Source organism: Colletotrichum paranaense (assembly GCF_030867605.1).
Source record: "Colletotrichum paranaense strain IMI 384185 chromosome Unknown Scaffold_5.1, whole genome shotgun sequence".
In the NCBI taxonomy this organism is placed as follows: Eukaryota; Fungi; Ascomycota; class Sordariomycetes; order Glomerellales; family Glomerellaceae; genus Colletotrichum; species Colletotrichum paranaense.
In genome coordinates this window covers 1132507-1150798 of record NW_026848963.1, presented here as the reverse complement: position 1 = coordinate 1150798, position 18292 = coordinate 1132507, and the positions used below count along the sequence as shown (strand labels likewise).

Here is an 18292-nt window from a genome sequence, read left to right as displayed (position 1 = left end):
AACAAACCCCCTGCCATCGAGCACCTTCCCCCCAAAAGTAGTGTTAGTCAATGCCATTGAATAATTCCTCCCTCGAGTCTCATTGGTCGATTCCTGGTTTGCTGCCCTGGCGTGTACTGCAATCGAGCATCTCTACCCGGTAAGTGGTCGTAGAACGTCAAAAGATAAGGCCGCGGGGTGGAGAAAAAGGGAAGGGGGCTTCGGAGGCACGGGAGTGTGCCGGGGCGAGGGGAGGACCCGCCAAGAGATAAGAAAGAATGCAACGGCAGCTCTTCAAGTCCTTATCTCCTCCCTCTCAAGCAGCAAGCCCTCTCCCTCCTTTCTCCCATCCCAACTCCCCACGCTTCGCCAAAACTGGCATTACCGCTGAAGATGACGCTTCCTAGTCAGATTTTCTGCCGTTCGACTGATAAGATGCCGCGTCCCAAGATGCTGGAACTGACGTTTCTTGTCTCAATACAGAAAGTCTGTCGCACGACGTGCAGCTACCTACTTCAATATTTTGCGGGGAATCTTCAATCCGCCTCGCGTGGCGGTCCGAGTCTCACAGTTGTGTCGCTCATTGCCTTATTACCGGGTCTCATGATGACTTCATTGCTTTGATTCTTCAGCTTTTAATCGTTTGAAATGCCGGCGATGCGGTATCAAGCAACGCGTGAGCGATTAATCGACGAATTTACACATCTCATCTCGCGACTGCCTTAGGGCTTATCTTGGCGCGGGCGAGCCTTCGTTCTGTCGTGGCATGGCAGATCTCGTTTCGGCGTCGAGACCGATCCTTCTCTAGGAATTACAAACTCGGCACTTGAGCTGTCTTCATTTCTAAGCGAGCGCGACTTTCTGTGTGAGGCCGGGGTAGGCAAGCAGCTCACTGCCTCCCTTGGCGGGACTAGGACTGGCAAGACTCACTGGGCTCAAGTCTCACACTCGCATTTGTATTGCAATCGAACTTGGGGATCCTATGAGTCTCAAAATCATGTCACTAATGTGCGACGTAGACCGGAATATGGGGTCAAAAGTCTATCAAAGTCTGCCGTGCTTGTGGTGAGTCGACCATTCGACAATGATTGGGCTAAGATGAAGTGTGTTTGAGCAATACCGATGATTAAAAACCATGCAACATCTTCATGCCGGGCGATAAGCGAAATCTTTCAAAGGAGCCAATAGCGACTGCAGGTCGGACTGTTGTCAGGCATTATCATCCTCCCTACGCCACATTACCTATTAAGACCTGCAGGAGAGCGATGCGGCGCATGAAAGAATGTTGTGGCTATGTGATTAAGTCCGACCTCTATGAGTGGCTTTGTGTATCATCCATAAATCAATCAAAATCCCAGAAACCCACTACAACCAACTCTCCTATCGTGAAGTTCGTTGGAGATGTGATAGGCGTCTACAACATGGACCTATCTCAAGAGATCGAGAATTCGAGGCACGCAACCAGCGCTCCACTCACCGCAATCAAACTTCACCTTGGCCCTTCAATTGCTTGGCTAATCTTAGTGTTGAAGGTTACTCTAGCTATCAGCGCTACCTAGTCGTTTATGTTGCTCGAGTAAAGTGCTGCCTGGAATTCTATCACTCTTCAACCAGTCAGGAGCCTTGATGTGGTAAATTCAAAAGGTCCATGAGAGGCGAAGTGTAGATCATCTGATGAGCATCCTTTGAGTGAGAAATCCCTATGAATGCTGTCGTCTACCAATCTTTTTACTCTGCCAAAGTATCCCATCCAGGGGCGCAACGAGACGCCCAACGCAAGCTTGGACCCAGATATAAGAATCTGCTTGTTGTCACCTTCACTTAGACAGGATTGAAATTGAGTACTTTGTTGATCGATAAATCGATACCAAAGGCTCTCCGGCACAGAATGTATGGCCTTGATGTTCTCAAGTAGTCCACTATGTCCACATGATTATTGAGAAAGAAGACCGCGCTGCCCGCTCACTCATGAGAGCATGCTGCATGGCCTGCATTGTGAATCATGATCTTTTTCGTAGAGTTTTGATACGTTTTTTACTTGAAAGATGCTGCAGTACAACTAACACAAAAAGAGAAATTAAGTAGAATGCAGTGTAGAAAATCTCTTGATTCTTCTCAGTGGGGATACGTCAGAGGTAGCAGCATCTATATCATACGGGACGGGTTGTTGTCCCGCAGTAGGTAATTCAGCGGTATCGTACGGCAGTAAGAGGCAGCGCCATAGGTGGGGCTGCGACAACATTGGATCGTAAGCACCAAGATGCTTTACAACGTTAGCTTGGTAATGAGACTAATATGAGTGGATAGATCCCTCAAGGCTCAACCCGAACAGGACGGAGTAGTTATATATGCATAAGATACAATTACCCAACACTCAACAACCCGGCGAAATGTATCCCAATCAGGAGAAAATATTAAACCTCCCAAAATTCATAAATCACCGACTCACAAACTCCTTAATCAAGTCTTCGGGTGACCCGGCGCCCACAGACCATCAGTCCAGCACGTTCCAGCCCCAAGGGGGGAACCCGAAAGGGAACGGAAAGGGAAACAAAGTTCGGACGAGACATGGATTGAGAAAAACAGTCATCGTTTCCAACATAGTGTTCACCTGATACAGGATCCTCGATGCTCTATATGACGAGGGAACAGGCACCGAGCTGCCAGAAGAGGGATCCCTCTCCATTCCTGAGAGAAAGCCCCACAGACCTGCCGGGCTGATTACTCGCCTCTCCGGCTTGTCCATGTCTTCTGGGGTGATTAGTAATATAATTAAGGCGAATTAAACTGCATTCAGGAAGGAGTCGAAGCGCAATCCTAACACTGACATTAGGAACTCTTCATCGCGATTCAAGCACAGAACAAATCCAGTCACATAGGCGAGTAATGATTAAGTGAAGTGTATAAGCAGGACCATTCTAGTCCGCCCTTTCCATTCGTCTAGTATACTCCGGCACGGCCGTACGTAGCTAGGTAGTAAAGGTAGAAGTCTTTTTGTCCAAGATCCACGTCGGTGTTGTACACGAAAACCAACAAGTGTCGTTATAGTATATACAAGTGAAAAAGTCCAACAAAGCAATCATGTCTTCATGAGCCTAGTGGGTTGAGCTACCCTCTTTCGCCAAAGCGGCTCGGGGTTGGCTCGAAGTGAGTCCTCGCCTCTCGCTCTCAGTTGAGACGCGAAATTTAAACGCGGCGGACGACGTCACGGGCGTGCTGGCGGGCCATGCGGCGGGCCAGGCTGCGCTTGCGCTTCTCGGCGCAGGAGGGCTTGCCAGTGGCGGCAGGCTGCTGGGCAGAGACGGAGCTGGAGGCAGGGGCGGAGGTAGCGACGGCCTCAGCAGCAGCGGTGGTGGTGGCAGCAGCAGCAGAGGTGACGGCGGGGGCGGTGGAAGAAGCGGCGGCGGCAGAGGTGGCGGCAGCAGTGGTGGTGGCGGCGGGAGCGGCGGAGGAAGCAGAGCCAGAGCCGGAGCCGGAGCCAGAGCCACCGAAGACGGAGGGAAGGGCAGGGCCAGGGATGGAGTAGCTGGTCAGGGAGTTGTAGATGGAGATGAGGATACCGGCGTCGGTGGCCTTGTAGAGGGCCTCACCCTTGGTACCAGCGGGAAGGTCAGAGCCGGAGCCGGTAACCTCAATGTTGAGGCACTGGGGGTAGTTCTGGGCACCGTTCTCCTGGCCAGCGGAGTGAAGGGCAATGATCTCGTGACGGAGAACGTAGTTGCCGGGCTTCAGGGAAGTGGGGATGGTGACAGCCCAGGAGTTGTTGGCAGCAATGAGCTCATCGGAAGCCCACTTGTTGGCAGAGGCGTCAACGAGACCGGCCTCAGCGATCTTGAAGAACTCGAGGGAGGTCTTGTCGACGGTAGAGCAGTCAGTGCCGCAAGAGGCGAGGTAGTCGATAACGGGACCCTTGTGGGACTCGGGCCAGGTGTTCCAGAAGATCTGGAGCTTGTCACCAGCGGCGACCTTTGCGGTGAGCTTGGCGTTCTCGGAGTTCTTGTGGCAGATGATGTCGGCAGCGGCGTAGGAGGAGGGGTCGACGAAGCCGTTGTCAGTGGCGGTGTTCTTCCAGCCGTAGCTACAATATTGTCAATGTCAAAGTTGCTTTGAATCACATGGTGTCCCACTTACACGTCGGGGGGGCTGCTCATGTAAGGGAGCGAGGTGACGTCGTAACCGGCGAACTGCTCAGAGCCATCGGTGAAGTAGTTGACGTGACCGTGGGCCATGACAGAGGCGGCGCCGGCAATGGCGGAAAGGACAGCGGAGTTCTTGAAGGAAGGCATTTTTGCAGATTTTCCAAAAGTGTTAAGTTTGGTGTTGTTGGATGTAGTTTTCGTTCGTGGAAAGAGTGGATTCTGACTTCAAGTCGTAAAGATAGTGAACTTCAATCAATGAAGTGTTCAAATGAAAGAAATGTGCTGAAAAGCGGAAAAGAGTGTGGGAATGGAAAGCTGCGGGAATGAGCCTGTTGGATGAGGAGAAAAAGAGTAGGAGCAGACGATGTGAACGAAGAGAAGAGGACCTTATATCTCGAGATAGCCCAGAGTAGCGCTCATGGTCGTGGGTCGTGGCGCATACCTGCGTTGCGTGGATGCAAGCAATTTCGACCACGCCCATCAGGAGACAGTATCGATTCTCATCCCATGTAAGCCATGCTAGGACCACTGCGGCCCCGTCTCCGTCCCTCACGGAGCAGAGCCAGGGGTCATGTCCAAGGAGTCCCTGTGCAAATCCATGGCCGGGCGGTGTCCAGGCTGCGTTGGCCAGGCACAAGTTGATTGCGAATGGGTTGTGAATGTGATCGAGTGGAATCGTAAGGCGGGGGGGGGTTCGACGTTGAAGCAGGAGGCGCCCACCCTGCATCGAAAAGGAAGGGGGTCGTGGGGCCGGCGTCTACCCCCCGTTGTTATCCCGGGATCTAGAACCGCAAGCAGAAGCCGAAGCGAGGCCATCGCGGCTGGAAACGTGCCCATAGGTGGAAAGGCGGGAAACAAGCGGGGGTGGTGGCCATGCCGAGCAGCCATGGCGAGATCAAGCCGTTTCAGCATAAATGAAGGTGGTGACTTGTTGTATCCCGTAGTGCAGGGTTGAAGCAAGGTGACCTAGTGCACGTTGGCCGCTGGCGGCGCGGTAAACAGATCTGAGGCGCCAAAGCAGCGCAGTTATGGCGGGCATCTTGTTGCTCGCTTGTCGAGAGTGGTAAGATCTGTCTGTTGGTTCTAAGGTGGCATATGAGCGACATCGAAAATCATAGTAGCATCTGCTGTGAAGATCTGTGAATGATCCACCCAAGGTTAAGCTTAGGGACCGGCAAGCCTTCTTGGGATTGACAGAGGCATTAAATCGTGGATTGGCATGTTAGTTCGGAGTCAGTGAGCCGAAGCGCACTTACGCCCACATCATATTGGGTCAGTCAGCAAAGGTTAAGCCAAGCTTGCAGTAAGCATAAGTGGCAGTGAGGAGAAGAAATGAGATTGAGGGTGACGGGATGGCAGTTCGTCTGAGCGTTGGAAAGGGGAGGTGGGTGGTCAGTGCTGGCTTGTCGAGTTTGCTTCTGCCGCTGATACTGGCAGCAGGGCAGTGCTTGGCTGGCAACAGCGAGTGACCCTCGGCTGGCTGGCTTACTGGGCACATGCAGCCAGGTCTGGACGAGTTCCAGTGTGAGCCGATACCCGATTGACTGGAGACTTGGAGATTGAAGCCCTGGAGGGATGACGAGTCGAAGCGGGTAAATAAGCAAACTGGGGTGGATAGCGGTGGAGGAAACGGGTTGGCACGTCTGTGATGAGGCGAGGAGGGATGCAGGCCGTAATTCTTAGGGCTTGACGCCTTGCTTGATGGGTGATCCAGCATATCCAGCTGTTCACAACAAGCAAGCATGGCAGGCTTGGCGATGCTTGGTTTTCATCTCGAGTCCTCAATCCAATGTCTGGCTTCCCACTTGAACTCCGACTTGGAATCTTGGACGACGGAGCCGAACTGTGAACATCGTCAAGCCCCCTGGTATCTGTTCTCGAAGCAGCGGATCTGGTCGTGGAGCCTGACTGGCCTCAAGCTCGATTTGGGAGCTGATCAACCTCGATACGGATTTGTATGCAAGCTTCGTATCAATAACGGGCGACAGGCCATTTGCCCCCGTAGCCATTGCCTTTCTGGTTCGAACTTCACGGGGCCCAGTGGGACTGCCGGTGGGCGCTTGTGCGAGCGGTGCTTGTGCGAGCGGTGAGAATCTCGACGATAAAAATGGTGGAAAAGCCGAGAATCGAAATGAACAAGTGGAAAGGAAAGGGTCAACTGCCGCCAAGTTTCGACAGCGCAGGTCTGGATGACAGGGAGAGTCTGGGACTCTACACTAGGTGGTGAGTGCATGTCGTTGGGCTTCGGGACAGCAATCTATTTGCAACTTTGTGAATGGTCTCGATCTGTGCTCGACGGGGTTCAGGCGCGTAAAAATTTTGTCTTCTTGATGTGTGCCTGCAGTGCAGCGCAGGACTCCGTGTGGTGTCATCAAGGGGGGATGCTGGCCATGCAGCCATGCCATGCTCATTGCTGCTGGTCGATGAACTCGGTCTGGTCAGGGGTGCAGCCGGAAGAGGAGTCTGTTTTCTTGGCGATCGTCGCCTCCTGGTTCCCGCAGGGTGCAGCCGCAACTCTGTGCCTGGACCAAAACCCTCTTTTTTCCCATTCTCGACATTTCTTCGGACTCCCACTGCTGACTCATCTGGATCCCAAGGGACATCCGAACTCGACGAGAAGGAGTGACCAATAGTGTTGCAGGGCTCCTCCTCTTCTGGTCCGTCATGTCCGCAGAGGCTCCAGGGGCACGCAGCAGGCACGCCGGGTAGGCAGTTGCGTGAAAGCATGACCGCATGGGCTCCTGCCGCTGAGCGCAAGTTCAGATGGCCCAACCAGGGCTCATCTCACCCGCGCCTCTCCTAAGAAACAGCCATTGATGATGGAGGAAGTTCCTTCCTGCCAGCAAACAAATCGTTGCTTGTCGAAATCACTGATAGCCATCCATGTGCCTTCCCGGAGACCCAAATTCGCGCGGCCTGAAACTGCAACCTCCACTTCCACCTCCTTCCACTCCACGTTCTCGTGGGTACGTACCGCCACAGGGGTGGAGCTAGATGAATCCATGGATCTCGGTCAGTGGATTTCCCTCCTCGATGGATCCACCCATCATCAATTCTTGGCAGCCATGGGCCAAAAATGTCCCTTTCTTCCTTCCTTTTCTCCCCTGTTCAATTTATTTTGATTGTTCCTTCCAAGTGTCCTGCACGGCATCGCCAGCTTCTGCCTTCCGAGACCTTCGCTTGATCTGGCCCGTGCATCTTACCCATTTCCAATTTTTCGAGCCTTTTGCCAATTCTTTCCTAATTCTCCTCTGATGGGACGGATATTGGATCGAAAAAGGAGGTACTTCCCTGTCTCACCTCTTCCTGCCAATCTGTCTAAAGTGCAAATGGATCAATATCTCCGTGCTCCCATGTCTCGTCCCGTGCTGTTTATCCGATGACGTTATGCTTCCATCAATCTTCTTTCCCCCTCCAGGCCCCGTCCCTCCCACCTACCGTGACTTTTGGGGGCCCCTGCCGGCCACTTACCGACACCGTCCCACTCGACGCGTCTCTTACGTAGGCAACTTTTTTGGGTAGAAGCTTCCACACAGGGATAGAACCACTTCCTTCAGACACTTAGAGACGCGCCGTAATTGTTACCATTTGCCTAGCAAACATTGTCCGACTCAGAGACCTCTTCCGTCCACTTCACCGGAGCCGTGTCCGTCTCCGTATTCCGCAACATTCTTGATAATGCCGCCCAAGAAAGCCACTGCCGCCGCTCCCAGCCCGTTGGGTGAGGCTGACGCGAACCGCGTCGTGGGCCAAAACACGGTCGCAAAGGTACGCAATTGCGCAGATATCTCGACATTCTTGAAAGAATATGTGTCTCATTATGCCGTCTCATGATTATCGTCTGTCACGAGTCGGATGCCAGGATTCTCTTTTCTATCGCCTTCAGAAGCCAATGCCGTGACACAGCTCCCAAAGCTGACACCGTGACACGTCCAGCCCGCCGAGAAGCCGGCGCCAAAGTCCCGCAAGCGCAAGTCGGACGCCGCTGCCGACGGTGATGGTGACACCGGCGCCGCTGCGCCAGCTCCCAAGAAGCAGGCAACCAAGAAGGCCGCTAACAAGCAGGATCCCCTCCCGGACCTCTCTGAAATCCAGCTCCCGGGTGACGGTGAGATGAAAGTCCCCGTCTTCGACACTTGCGACATAGTCCGCACCCAGATCCGCGCCATCCTTGAAAAAGAAGGCGTCACAAAGGCAGCCTTCCTACGCGCCATCGTCAAGGCCGCGTACCCCGCTGGATCGGACCACAAGATTGCTCCCAACTTGCTCACCAATTTCATGAACAAGAAGGGACCCGCGTCTGGCAACACCAGCAGTGTCTTTTATGCAGCCTATGTCTTTTTTGAGAAGCTTCGTGTGAGGGATGGCAAGCCCAAGACCAAGAAGAGAGAGGGACCAAGAAGAGAGAGGAGATGGAGAACGAGTGGCCTAATGGCATGGACACCGAGCAGCAGTTGGACGGTTGGGTTACTTGCCTTGCTGGTGAGAGGCCTCATATTGACAAGTATGGCAAGACTCGTTTCCATTAGCCGCGGGAGGCTGTGTGGTTTACGTTTTTGACTATTTGATTTTCTCTCCCCTTCGTTTAAGCATGTTTTCTTGGGGATATTGAGGGCGCAGTTTGGGCTAGTGCGAATTATCACACTCTTTTAAGACGAATCTTTCCAATACAAGCTGATCTACCTAGCAAGGTGCCCAAAGACTGCCCGAGAACATCGCGAATATCTCGGCCGTCCGAAGTGAAGTAAACCATTGGCTGCTGGAATGATGACTCGAGTATCTACACCCAAGCGGAAGGGACGGCCACTTTACCGATATATCTGCGACGGGGGTGGGTCAGGGATACCGGGCCACCGGCACGGACGAGTCATCGGTACCCTACGGAGTACCTCGGCTTCCCCCGACCACGAAAACCATTGCCATTCACAAACGTCCTGGCCGCTCCCATCCTGGCCCGGCTGAGGGCCCAGTGTGTTGGATAGCTCCAGTCAACCAGTCCAGCATTTCAATCCATCTCTCGCTCGCGGCCGGCTGGGCACACTCTGCCCGTTACTTGACACAAAGCTTGGCGACCCCTGTTGGCGCCTTCACCCCTGACCCGCTCTGAACAACAGACAACGACACTTTTGGTCTTCCACCACGGCGCCTGGCCACCCGTTGGCCTGGCTGTTTTGTTTCTGCTTGCATTTGACAGGCTGTGGACAGCTCTGGTAGGAACTGGTCGGAAAAATCGGAACAGATGCTTGCCGCTCTTCATCAATAAAAAGCAAGCCATTGATTCCGCGTCAGCGACTATTGTTTTAACGATAGAGACTCGTCCACAAGGACGCAGAACGTCCGTGAGATGATGACGATATGGCAGCACAGTGGTCCATTAATTCGTTCATTTAGTTTACCATCTTAACTGGAAGGGAAATCGGCTCGTAACATGGAGCCTTCCGTCTTCTAAGCTTCAAGTAGATATTCTGAGGGGTGGTCTGGAATCTTGCTTCTGATAGATGACTCTTTGTCAACACTGCGGCCTGCTACATGCGGCAAGGATATGACAGCATATCGCGTTCCGCGGGAGAGCAAGCTGAGACTTATCGGTATAGTCAGGGTCACTTTTCCGCAATGAATGAATTTTCAACATATAGCCCAGGTATTTAGTTAAGTATGCGATTTTCATGCGGTGCGAACTACTTCACGGTTCACCAAGGATAGAATTGAGGAGCAGTCGAATAGAATGGTAAGCATACAGACTCGTACTCTCCGTGTACGTGATTGTTGCTGGCCGAGATTCAAACGAAACTGAAGGACAATTGTATCGAGACCCCATCGCATCGCCCTTACATAGCCGCCAGCTTGACCCCAGTAGCAACTTGGCTTTGGTCCAGCGACTTATGTAGCGCCTACATCCGTGGCTTCAATGATAAAGGCGCCGACAACCCCTTTCCCACACCAGTAGTATCCCTGAGATCATGACAACACCGTCCACCGGCATGGACGCCCCTTCAGCTTAAGAATTTCTTTTCCCATATTCCTCAACTGCATCCATGCCCTGTCAATATACGTCAGGTACTCCGGTCTGGGGATCATCAACTCCTAAAAGCTTCCCGACTCAACTCGGGTTGTTGTTCTGCTTCCCTGAACTCAACAACTTTTCCACCTCCCCCGGGCTTGTCGCTTTCACCACCCTTTGCTGGCACCTGCTACCAACAGACTTGATTCTTGCACCACGATCCCAAAGAAGTCTCACCATCTACTCATCCTTGTTGTGAATCGCACAGTCCATGGGCCTCTGTCCACGGCCGATGAGTTCCGGGGAAGCCCCTCTTTCCAGAAGCAAGGTCGTTGATTCATACTGGCCTTCGCAAACAGCCTTGCATAAGGGCGTATGGCCCGCACCGTTCTTCACTTCAGTATTGGGATGTATATTGTCGTCCGAGATGAGGATTTCCAGGGTAGCCGGCCATTTGACAGTAAGGTGAAGTGCCGTGTTACTATAAGGGGTTGCAAGTGGTTGGTCAGGCCGTACACCAGCTCGAACCAACCCTCGGGCTGTGGACTAGTCCATTCCTCTCCAGCTATGCAGTACCCAAAGTATCAGATGATGCCCATATATGGCGATGACCTCCTCCTCCATCTTAAGACAGTAATAAAAAACCCACTCTCGTGGACGAGAGAACAGCCTGGATTATAGGACTCTCCAGAGAAAATCGTTGCTGGACTGACTCCGATATGGGACCCACGCTTGATAAGCTTTGAGAGGATGGATGAATATCGATCAGAAATTCTCCAACATTGCCAGGCTTCCCCTATTGCTATCACGTAGTCATAAGGTTGGATGTTCAACATCTCTAACAACAGGTCGACTTGCGCCGTTTGGTCCCTTCGAATAGCCGCATATAATAGGACCAGTCCCTGGTCCCCTGGCATGCGTACGGAAGCTCCAAAGCTGGTCAGAACTCGTGCGCAGACTTCGTGACCATGTTCGAGACAGACGTCAAGAGTTGATTTAGCTCCGTCCCCAGCCTGGTTCGGATCGAGGCCAAGATTCATTAGAATGCAAAGCACGCCAACTGAACCTTGCCTCGCAGCTACTATCAAAGCATTAGACATCTCCTTTGAAGATGGCAAGCTCTTTTCTGCCCCAAACTCGGCTGTGGTTGCTTTCGCCAGAAAACACAATACGCTATACAGATTGTTCGACTCCAGAGAGACTACTGGTTTGGTAGCGTCAAGGGTAGAATGCACGGCTTTGTCATGAATGACGGCTTGTTGGTTCAAAATCTTGAGCTGGTCGAGGAATTCGTTGTAGTCTTTAAGTATAGTTTTGATGTCGGCTCTGTAGCTTATAATAGACTTGCGTTGCTCGTACAAACTTGAGAAGATCAACAGTTGGGATATATGTTGTTGTGTAGGGTGAAGTAATTGTAGATCATCACATAGGAGCCGTAGGAAGGGGCTGATTGAACGAGTGTTCAGACGAGACTCAATACTCGCACTTACAAATTCGAGCTCCACGCCTGATTTTCTACTTCCGTTCAATGCAAGGACACCCAAAGCCTTGAGCTCAAGGGTATCAGTAGGGAATTGACTCCTCAACGCGGGAACCACGCAGAGCAAAGCCTCTGTATGTGTTCCCAGACCGGTGTCTACGAACATATCCACCACTTTCGTGACCAAAGAACTTCCCATCCTCCAGTTCCGATAGACATGGTCTATAGTTGATTTGGCATTGTTGAATTCGTTTGGGCAAGGGCTTCTCATCAATGCATCCTTGAGCCCGAGAAGCAGACAGGTGAGAAGCTTTTGAGCGCAGATATCGACGAGTGAGCTTTTTGTACGAATGAATTTGATTTCAGCTGACATGGCATCGACTTGGCGATCCTGGGCGTTTGCCTTTATGAGATGTTCTACGAAAGTGGACTAACCCCAAGGTCGAAAAACTTGTCCAGGTTTGAAAGCACAGCTTGTTTGACCACTCATGTCGTTCGACCTCTCCTTCTCCATAGTGGTCCAGGTTGGAGATTTCTTATTGTCTTAGGAACTCAGCCACAGATTCAAGAGGCCAAGTTTCTCTTGCTCTTCAAACCGAAAGATCGCAGTACTCGATTCCCATCGAGCATTGATGGGGTACCAGAGGCTTTCCTCGAACTCCCTGTGCTCATGAAAGGAGATTATTCTGGCATTCTCAACTAGTTCAGTCGCAGATTGTTCCCCAAGTCTGTATTGATCGTTGAGGACAATTGCCCATAAAGTGAGGCCCAAGATCGCCTCAAGATACACCGCATCCTGCAGGTCGACCCGGAAACCCTGGCAAAATCGTTTGTGAAGCATTCGTGTCCAATAAAAAGTGATCCCCGGGATCCCGATGCAGTTGCTCAGCGAAGCAACCCGCAGGCTTTCCCAGCTGCATCAACTCTGAGAAGTAGAGCGGACGCTTTGCGTGGTTGTGCCCGCTTTGACGACACCCAGGCATTTGGGAGGAAAATGAGCACCCTGTGAACGAATGTTCTCGTAAAAGATCAGGCATCATCTGCTGCTCACAATTGATGGCGTCGTTCCTGCGACAAACATTCTCAATGCGAACGCTACCACGTTTTGACAATCCGTCATTAAACACCCGGATAGAGTCTTGTCCGATATCAGCTCTTCTATTTGAGACTCCTTTTTTGATAGGCTTCCAAATTATCTGACGACTTCACAACTCAAAGGCAGCTGGCTCTTTCACAAAAAGACCGAAAGCCTGTTGGACCTGCTTTTGTCCCTGTGTTCTTTTGATACCATTCCGTAAAATTACGAAAGGACGTGGGATAATTAGTCTAGCACGTTGTGGTTTGGTGGTGTTTGTCGCCTGTTCCTCGACTTTTAGATAGTAAGATAAGATTGAACCTGATCTCGTCTGAAAATGATCGTAGCTTGAGAATAAAGATTGGCGTCTGTGAAAGCCGCCCTGTTGACGTTCAATACATTTACTGCCAATGTCAAGTACATCAGGCCCGCCACCCATGGGCAAGTCTTGAACATGACCACATATTTTGAAGAAAGCTTCACCTAGGTTACGGAAATCGGTAGTGTAAGGTAGGGATAACCGGATTGTAAAATTAGATACTCGATGCTGCGACTTCGTCCGTCCATCAAGGCCTTACGTGCTATTCACGCCTGCAGCGTTGGCATCGCTATGAAGGATTTCTGCTACAAAGCGAGGATTTAAGTGGAAGGGAATTTAGCAGATAGTGGCTTGATTCCTCTAGGTGCGCGACCCATTAGGGGTCGTGTCTCAATACTGTACGAGACGGGCAGTCGTCTCGCGGTAGTCAGTATCGTACGGCAGTAGTGGGCAGCGCCGCATGCGGCGCTGCGACAGTTTTCTAATCGTAAACAACTGGAAATTGCAGAGCCTCCGTCTTTCATGGATACATGATTGATAAAAGTTAAGACGCGGGAAGAAATTTCATTTGTAGGTAAATTCGCTTCACTCAAGCCAGGTACTTTTGCAAGTTGGACTTGATAAACCTACTTATCCAAAGAATGGCGCAGCTACTCCGAGCAGTATCATACTTCCACTCGGCAGGTGAAACAAGTATATAAGACTGTTCGCTTGCTAGATTAGAGTTCCTACGAAGTCTCTATGCAGAGAAAGCTTACAACGGCTGATTTGGTTTCAGAGACTGACTCTCTAAGCGCCTGCATGTTGAGTTCTTCATACTCCGAGTGACTTACCACTAACATACGCAAGAACACAACTTGCGAGGAATCTTTGCGGTATAAATTAATCAAATTTCGTCATCTCAGAAACCCATGAGTGGTCAAAATGAAGTCGAGCTCGACATTTTCGTCTCACTCAATATCAATCGGGTGTCGGCAGCAAATCATCCATGTCGCGTGAACTTATGGCCTGAGAACCCTCAAGTGCAAATATGACGTGAAACTTGCTAAAAGTCCTTCAACAATCAATTGAGCAATACGACCGGAATTGGGGTCTTCTTAGACTCTAAGCTTTGCCGATTGTCCGGTAGCGTGGAATTTTTGAGGCCGAGATACCCGCAACCCCTGGGCCTGCTGCGCCCCAGAGTGCATGCAACTCGAAAGTTTCCCAGGCTGGATGGGATTGCTGAGCAAAAACATCGAGGAGTCGCATTTTCCATGATGACTGCGGAAGCATCTCCTTCACGAAGCCGTATTGACCTGGAATGGAGTGCTTAGCTGTAGGGACATTCAGTATTTGCTAGTTGTTGGTCCTAGATAGATGGCGGCTGTGTTACGTGCGAGTTTGTCAATACGACACAAGGAAGCATGTTTGCAGTGATTTGATTTGACTTTGTAACCGCGACCGGGGGCTCAGTCTAGTCCAACAATACAAGCAATAAACACGACACTTAGCCGAGAGTAACCCGATCGAGTAAATACTGGTTTTCGGCGGCTGGCTGCGAAAATTGCAGTCACTGCATGGGGGCAGTATCTTATGTAATAATTGGTAACTTAAAGGCCTAGAAGGTCTCAGTCTTTTAGTACTGTAGAAACCCGTCTTACGGCCACCATTGCAGCTTGCCGTAACGTGCCACTGCCGGCCGTGCTCTCCATGTCAATTAACTTGATTGGTGGAAGGGAGCCAGCAGGTCTTTGGATGATCAGAGGAGACTACAGTCGCATTTGAGCCTAATAGTTACATCGGCCGGGTATGGTCCTCATAAGTCCCAACTATCTTGCCCGTATGAGCTGTGTCACTTGATGCAAACAATCACCAGGTGCGATTTGATCACTCTTTGCTTTTTCAACACAATGCCAAGCGCTCAGCCACTATGTAGCTTCATGTTGATGGATACCTCTGCAGAGCGGGTTGTCAAAGCCCATCACGAAGACAAACTATCGATGAGTAAAGTAGACCGAGGCGGCACGGAGGCGTGGAGGGCCAATCGACTGTCACTCGGTCGATTTCAACTACTGTCCCCACCCTCGAGAGTCGCCAATACGCATTAATAGCGTCAAAACTCTCCCACTCTCTGTTAAGTTTAGCAAGGTTGTGGCGAAGGACGAAAAGGCCATAAATCGGACCCGATGCCGATTATAGGTGACGACAGCAGAAACACGATGGAAATTTTAGTGCTTCCGTTCGGCCAAGCTTTCTTTAGTATGTAGTTTAAAAGCCCAAATGTTTCGTCAGCTTCACATTAGACGATCCACACAACCCCTATCTCCCCTGGTGGGATGAAGATGCTACGACGCTCTGGGCTCATGCCGACAATCTGACTCGTCGGTCCCCTGCGTTGCAGCGAGCACTGTTCTAGAAACGATACCAAGCCGAAATCGCTCTCGGATCACTGAACCTCTTTGTCCATTGCTGGGCTGGCCACCCCGCAAATTTCATGATCTCCACCGTCAACGCTTTGGCGAACTGCACAGTCAACCTCCGTGGCGGTACAAGATGGGGTCATCGGTAAATTAATCCGCCAACAGGATGAGGCCGGTCTAGAAGGCTCGGTTCCAAAGTAATGAACCCCTTGTGGCCGCGGACTGCCGCTGCGGGGTGCACCCCAGCTAGCAGTCTATCCTTGTTAAAGTTCAAAAGCTCGGGATTGGTTGTTTAATCGGGTTTAATCTACGGAGCACCTCCTGTCTGCCGATGGCCGTCTCCACCAATCATGCCCGGCTACTCCAGGAGCCCAGCATCTAGCTGAACACGCGGAGAAGGGAGGGAAGACGAAGCTCTCGTGGCTCTGAACTTTCGCATCCAGCCCGTCGGCACTAGAAGCCTTGTGGGCCTCTTGATTGAAGTACATAAGGGTGAGCCAAGCCGCTCTATAGTTGCTAGTCCGGATGATCTACTCTTAGGCCAACCTTGGGACGAACCAAGACCACATTCTTTTCCAATCTTCTTCTTTTTACTCGACACAATGAAGTCCTTTCTTACCGCTCTTACCTTCGTCACGGCGGCTCTGGCAGCCAGCCGCACCTCCGCACCTTCTGGATGCTTGACTGTCAAGAAGTCTGGTGGCCAATACAGCACCATCCAGAAGGCCGTCGACGCCCTCTCCACCACCGACTCCGCCAAGCAATGCATCTTCATTGACCAAGGCACCTACAGCGAGCAGGTCCTCGTCCCCGCGCGGACGGCTCAGCTCACCATCTACGGATACACGGCCGATACGAGCAGCTACGCCGGCAACAAGGTGACCATCACCGCCAAGAAGAGCCAGGCTGACGGCCTCGACAATGACGGCAGCGCCACCCTCCGCATCAAGGCCAAAAACTTCAAGCTCTACAACGTCAACGTAGCCAACACTTACGGCAAGGGCAGCCAGGCCGTGGCTCTCAGCGCCTACTCTGACAGCGCATTCTACGCCAGCGCTTTCACCGGGTTCCAGGATACCCTTCTTGCCCAGCAGGGTAACCAGCTTTACTCCAAGTGCCTCATCCAGGGTGCTACGGACTTCATCTTCGGTCAGAAGGCCATGGCCTGGTTTGAGAAGTGCGACCTTCGCGTTGTGGCTGCTTCTCTCGGCTATGTCACTGGTAAGAAACCAGCTTCACACCGATATCAAGGGACAAGACGCTAATAAAAAATAATAGCCAACGGCCGTGCCAGCTCGTCCGATAAGTCCGAATACGTCTTCAACAGCTGCAGCATCGCCGCCGCCTCCGGAAACACCGTTGCCGATGGCGCCTACTACCTTGGCCGTCCCTGGGGCCAGTATGCCCAGGTTGTCTTCCAGAAGACCTCCATGACCGGCGTCATCAACTCCGCGGGCTGGAAGCAGTGGAACGACGGCGACCCTCGCACCGCCAACGTTCTGTTCGGAGAGTACCAGAACACCGGCATCGGATCCCAGGGCACTCGCGCCAGCTTCTCCAAGAAGTTGAGCGCTGCCGTCACTCCCGCCAGCATTCTGGGCAGCAGCTACACCAGCGCGGCTTACTACGACTCCGCTTACATGTAAGGGGTGATCAGGATTCCCTGGGCTGGAAATGCTTTGGGTTGCTGGGCAGGACCATACTCATTTTCTTCGTACATATTCTTCCACCGAATATATCCTCCAGTTCCGATTGGAACTTTTGTGAATATCTACCTCTTATGTCGTATATTGTCCCGGTGTAACTTCACTTCCGCTTGTGGCATGATTCCCTCGGCATCCGTGATGCAGCGTGCACTGACTCGTCCCCGCGATCGCCGGCGCTGTTCACCGACAGAAATAGCAAACTCAAAAACGAGTTACTACGCGTCCACTGCCCCAAAATCCCGCGAGAAAAGATTGAGCTTCTTTTCTGCCCATCGTGGACTGCCCCTGCTAGTTATGGCCCGTGGTGAAACATTGGAAATTGAGGCTTAGTTTCAGGTACAAACGGACGGGTGAGAGAAGAAAAAGGGCCTGGGCCGCGCAACATCTGTCCCCGTGCCAAGCGCTATGTTCAGCTGGCGTTACGTGACTTGGTTGACGACTGCCCATGCCAAAAGAAAATTCTGCCTGTTCGCAATATTGATTTCATTTCTTCCCGACAGAGTTCAGAAGCTCCTTGTTCTGAGAAAGAGGACAAACACGCCATAAGTTACACCACATATTAAACTCAATCTCGGAATCAAAGCTTCAACAAATTGGCCAGGGCCCAGGCCTGTTGCGAAGCCGAGCTAAGTCTGGTGTTGCAGATGAGAAAGACTGCTCAATGATCCAAGTTAGCTTAATCGACACAAATGACTGACAATTTGCACCAGCGCTGCTCGAGTTTCATGCAGAATCGCTTTGTCGCGAATTTTCGAATAGCATCGCGGCGAGCATATCGCCGTCTTCGTCAGCATACGCTGTCTATGTTTACAAGCTGAATCCTTCACCTCTGGCGTTATTATATTTTTACCAGTGCTAGTCCTGGCCCTTGTTCTGTGACCAGTCTTGACAATTAGTTACGACTCAGTCTTGTATGTGATACTTATAGGAGAACGAATACACTTCATTTGAGGATCAGGCCACTCAAGTTGCGACGGCTGCCTTTCGATCTTCCAGAGTATGGTCTAGGAATCTAGTTTGACGACCAAACCTTTCAATCTTTTGCTTCTTTATTTCCTCGGATGAGCATATAGCGACAATTCTACTTGAGGGGAAGTCCTCGAATCCCTTGACCAAAGGGCCTCTTGGGGTCGGTGGACTTCCTTGACGCCAATCCAAAGCCTCTCAATGAGGAAAGTACATAAAACCTAA

General features: G+C 51.6%; 6 protein-coding genes across 6 annotated transcripts; 3 read left to right on the top strand and 3 right to left on the bottom strand.

Annotated features, from left to right (window-relative positions):
- Window positions 1-3165: 3165 nt before the first annotated feature.
- Window positions 3166-4265, bottom strand: CPAR01_06731 (endoglucanase-4; the record flags this gene model as incomplete). The annotated part of the gene is made up of 2 exons (XM_060491002.1): window positions 3166-4057; window positions 4111-4265. The coding sequence occupies 2 exons, from the start codon at window positions 4263-4265 to the stop codon at window positions 3166-3168; spliced, it is 1047 nt and encodes a 348-aa protein (XP_060349876.1).
- Window positions 4266-5603: 1338 nt separating this feature from the next.
- Window positions 5604-5969, bottom strand: CPAR01_06730 (uncharacterized protein; the record flags this gene model as incomplete). Its single annotated transcript, XM_060491001.1, has 1 exon — window positions 5604-5969. A coding segment is annotated over one exon (366 nt), but the record flags the coding sequence as incomplete, so codon positions are not given.
- A 1827-nt stretch (window positions 5970-7796) lies between these two features.
- On the top strand, window positions 7797-8647 carry CPAR01_06729 (calcineurin is a calcium-dependent; the record flags this gene model as incomplete). Its single annotated transcript, XM_060491000.1, has 3 exons — window positions 7797-7886; window positions 8055-8579; window positions 8633-8647. 3 exons carry the CDS (start codon window positions 7797-7799, stop codon window positions 8645-8647), a joined length of 630 nt encoding a protein of 209 aa, XP_060349874.1.
- A 235-nt stretch (window positions 8648-8882) lies between these two features.
- CPAR01_06728 (uncharacterized protein) lies at window positions 8883-9080 on the top strand (the record flags this gene model as incomplete). Its single annotated transcript, XM_060490999.1, has 1 exon — window positions 8883-9080. The coding sequence occupies one exon, from the start codon at window positions 8883-8885 to the stop codon at window positions 9078-9080; it is 198 nt and encodes a 65-aa protein (XP_060349873.1).
- Window positions 9081-10359: 1279 nt separating this feature from the next.
- On the bottom strand, window positions 10360-11972 carry CPAR01_06727 (calcium/calmodulin-dependent protein kinase type 1B; the record flags this gene model as incomplete). Its single annotated transcript, XM_060490998.1, has 2 exons — window positions 10360-10600; window positions 10963-11972. 2 exons carry the CDS (start codon window positions 11970-11972, stop codon window positions 10360-10362), a joined length of 1251 nt encoding a protein of 416 aa, XP_060349872.1.
- Window positions 11973-15997: 4025 nt separating this feature from the next.
- CPAR01_06726 (pectinesterase) lies at window positions 15998-17041 on the top strand (the record flags this gene model as incomplete). The annotated part of the gene is made up of 2 exons (XM_060490997.1): window positions 15998-16616; window positions 16674-17041. The coding sequence occupies 2 exons, from the start codon at window positions 15998-16000 to the stop codon at window positions 17039-17041; spliced, it is 987 nt and encodes a 328-aa protein (XP_060349871.1).
- Window positions 17042-18292: the final 1251 nt, after the last annotated feature.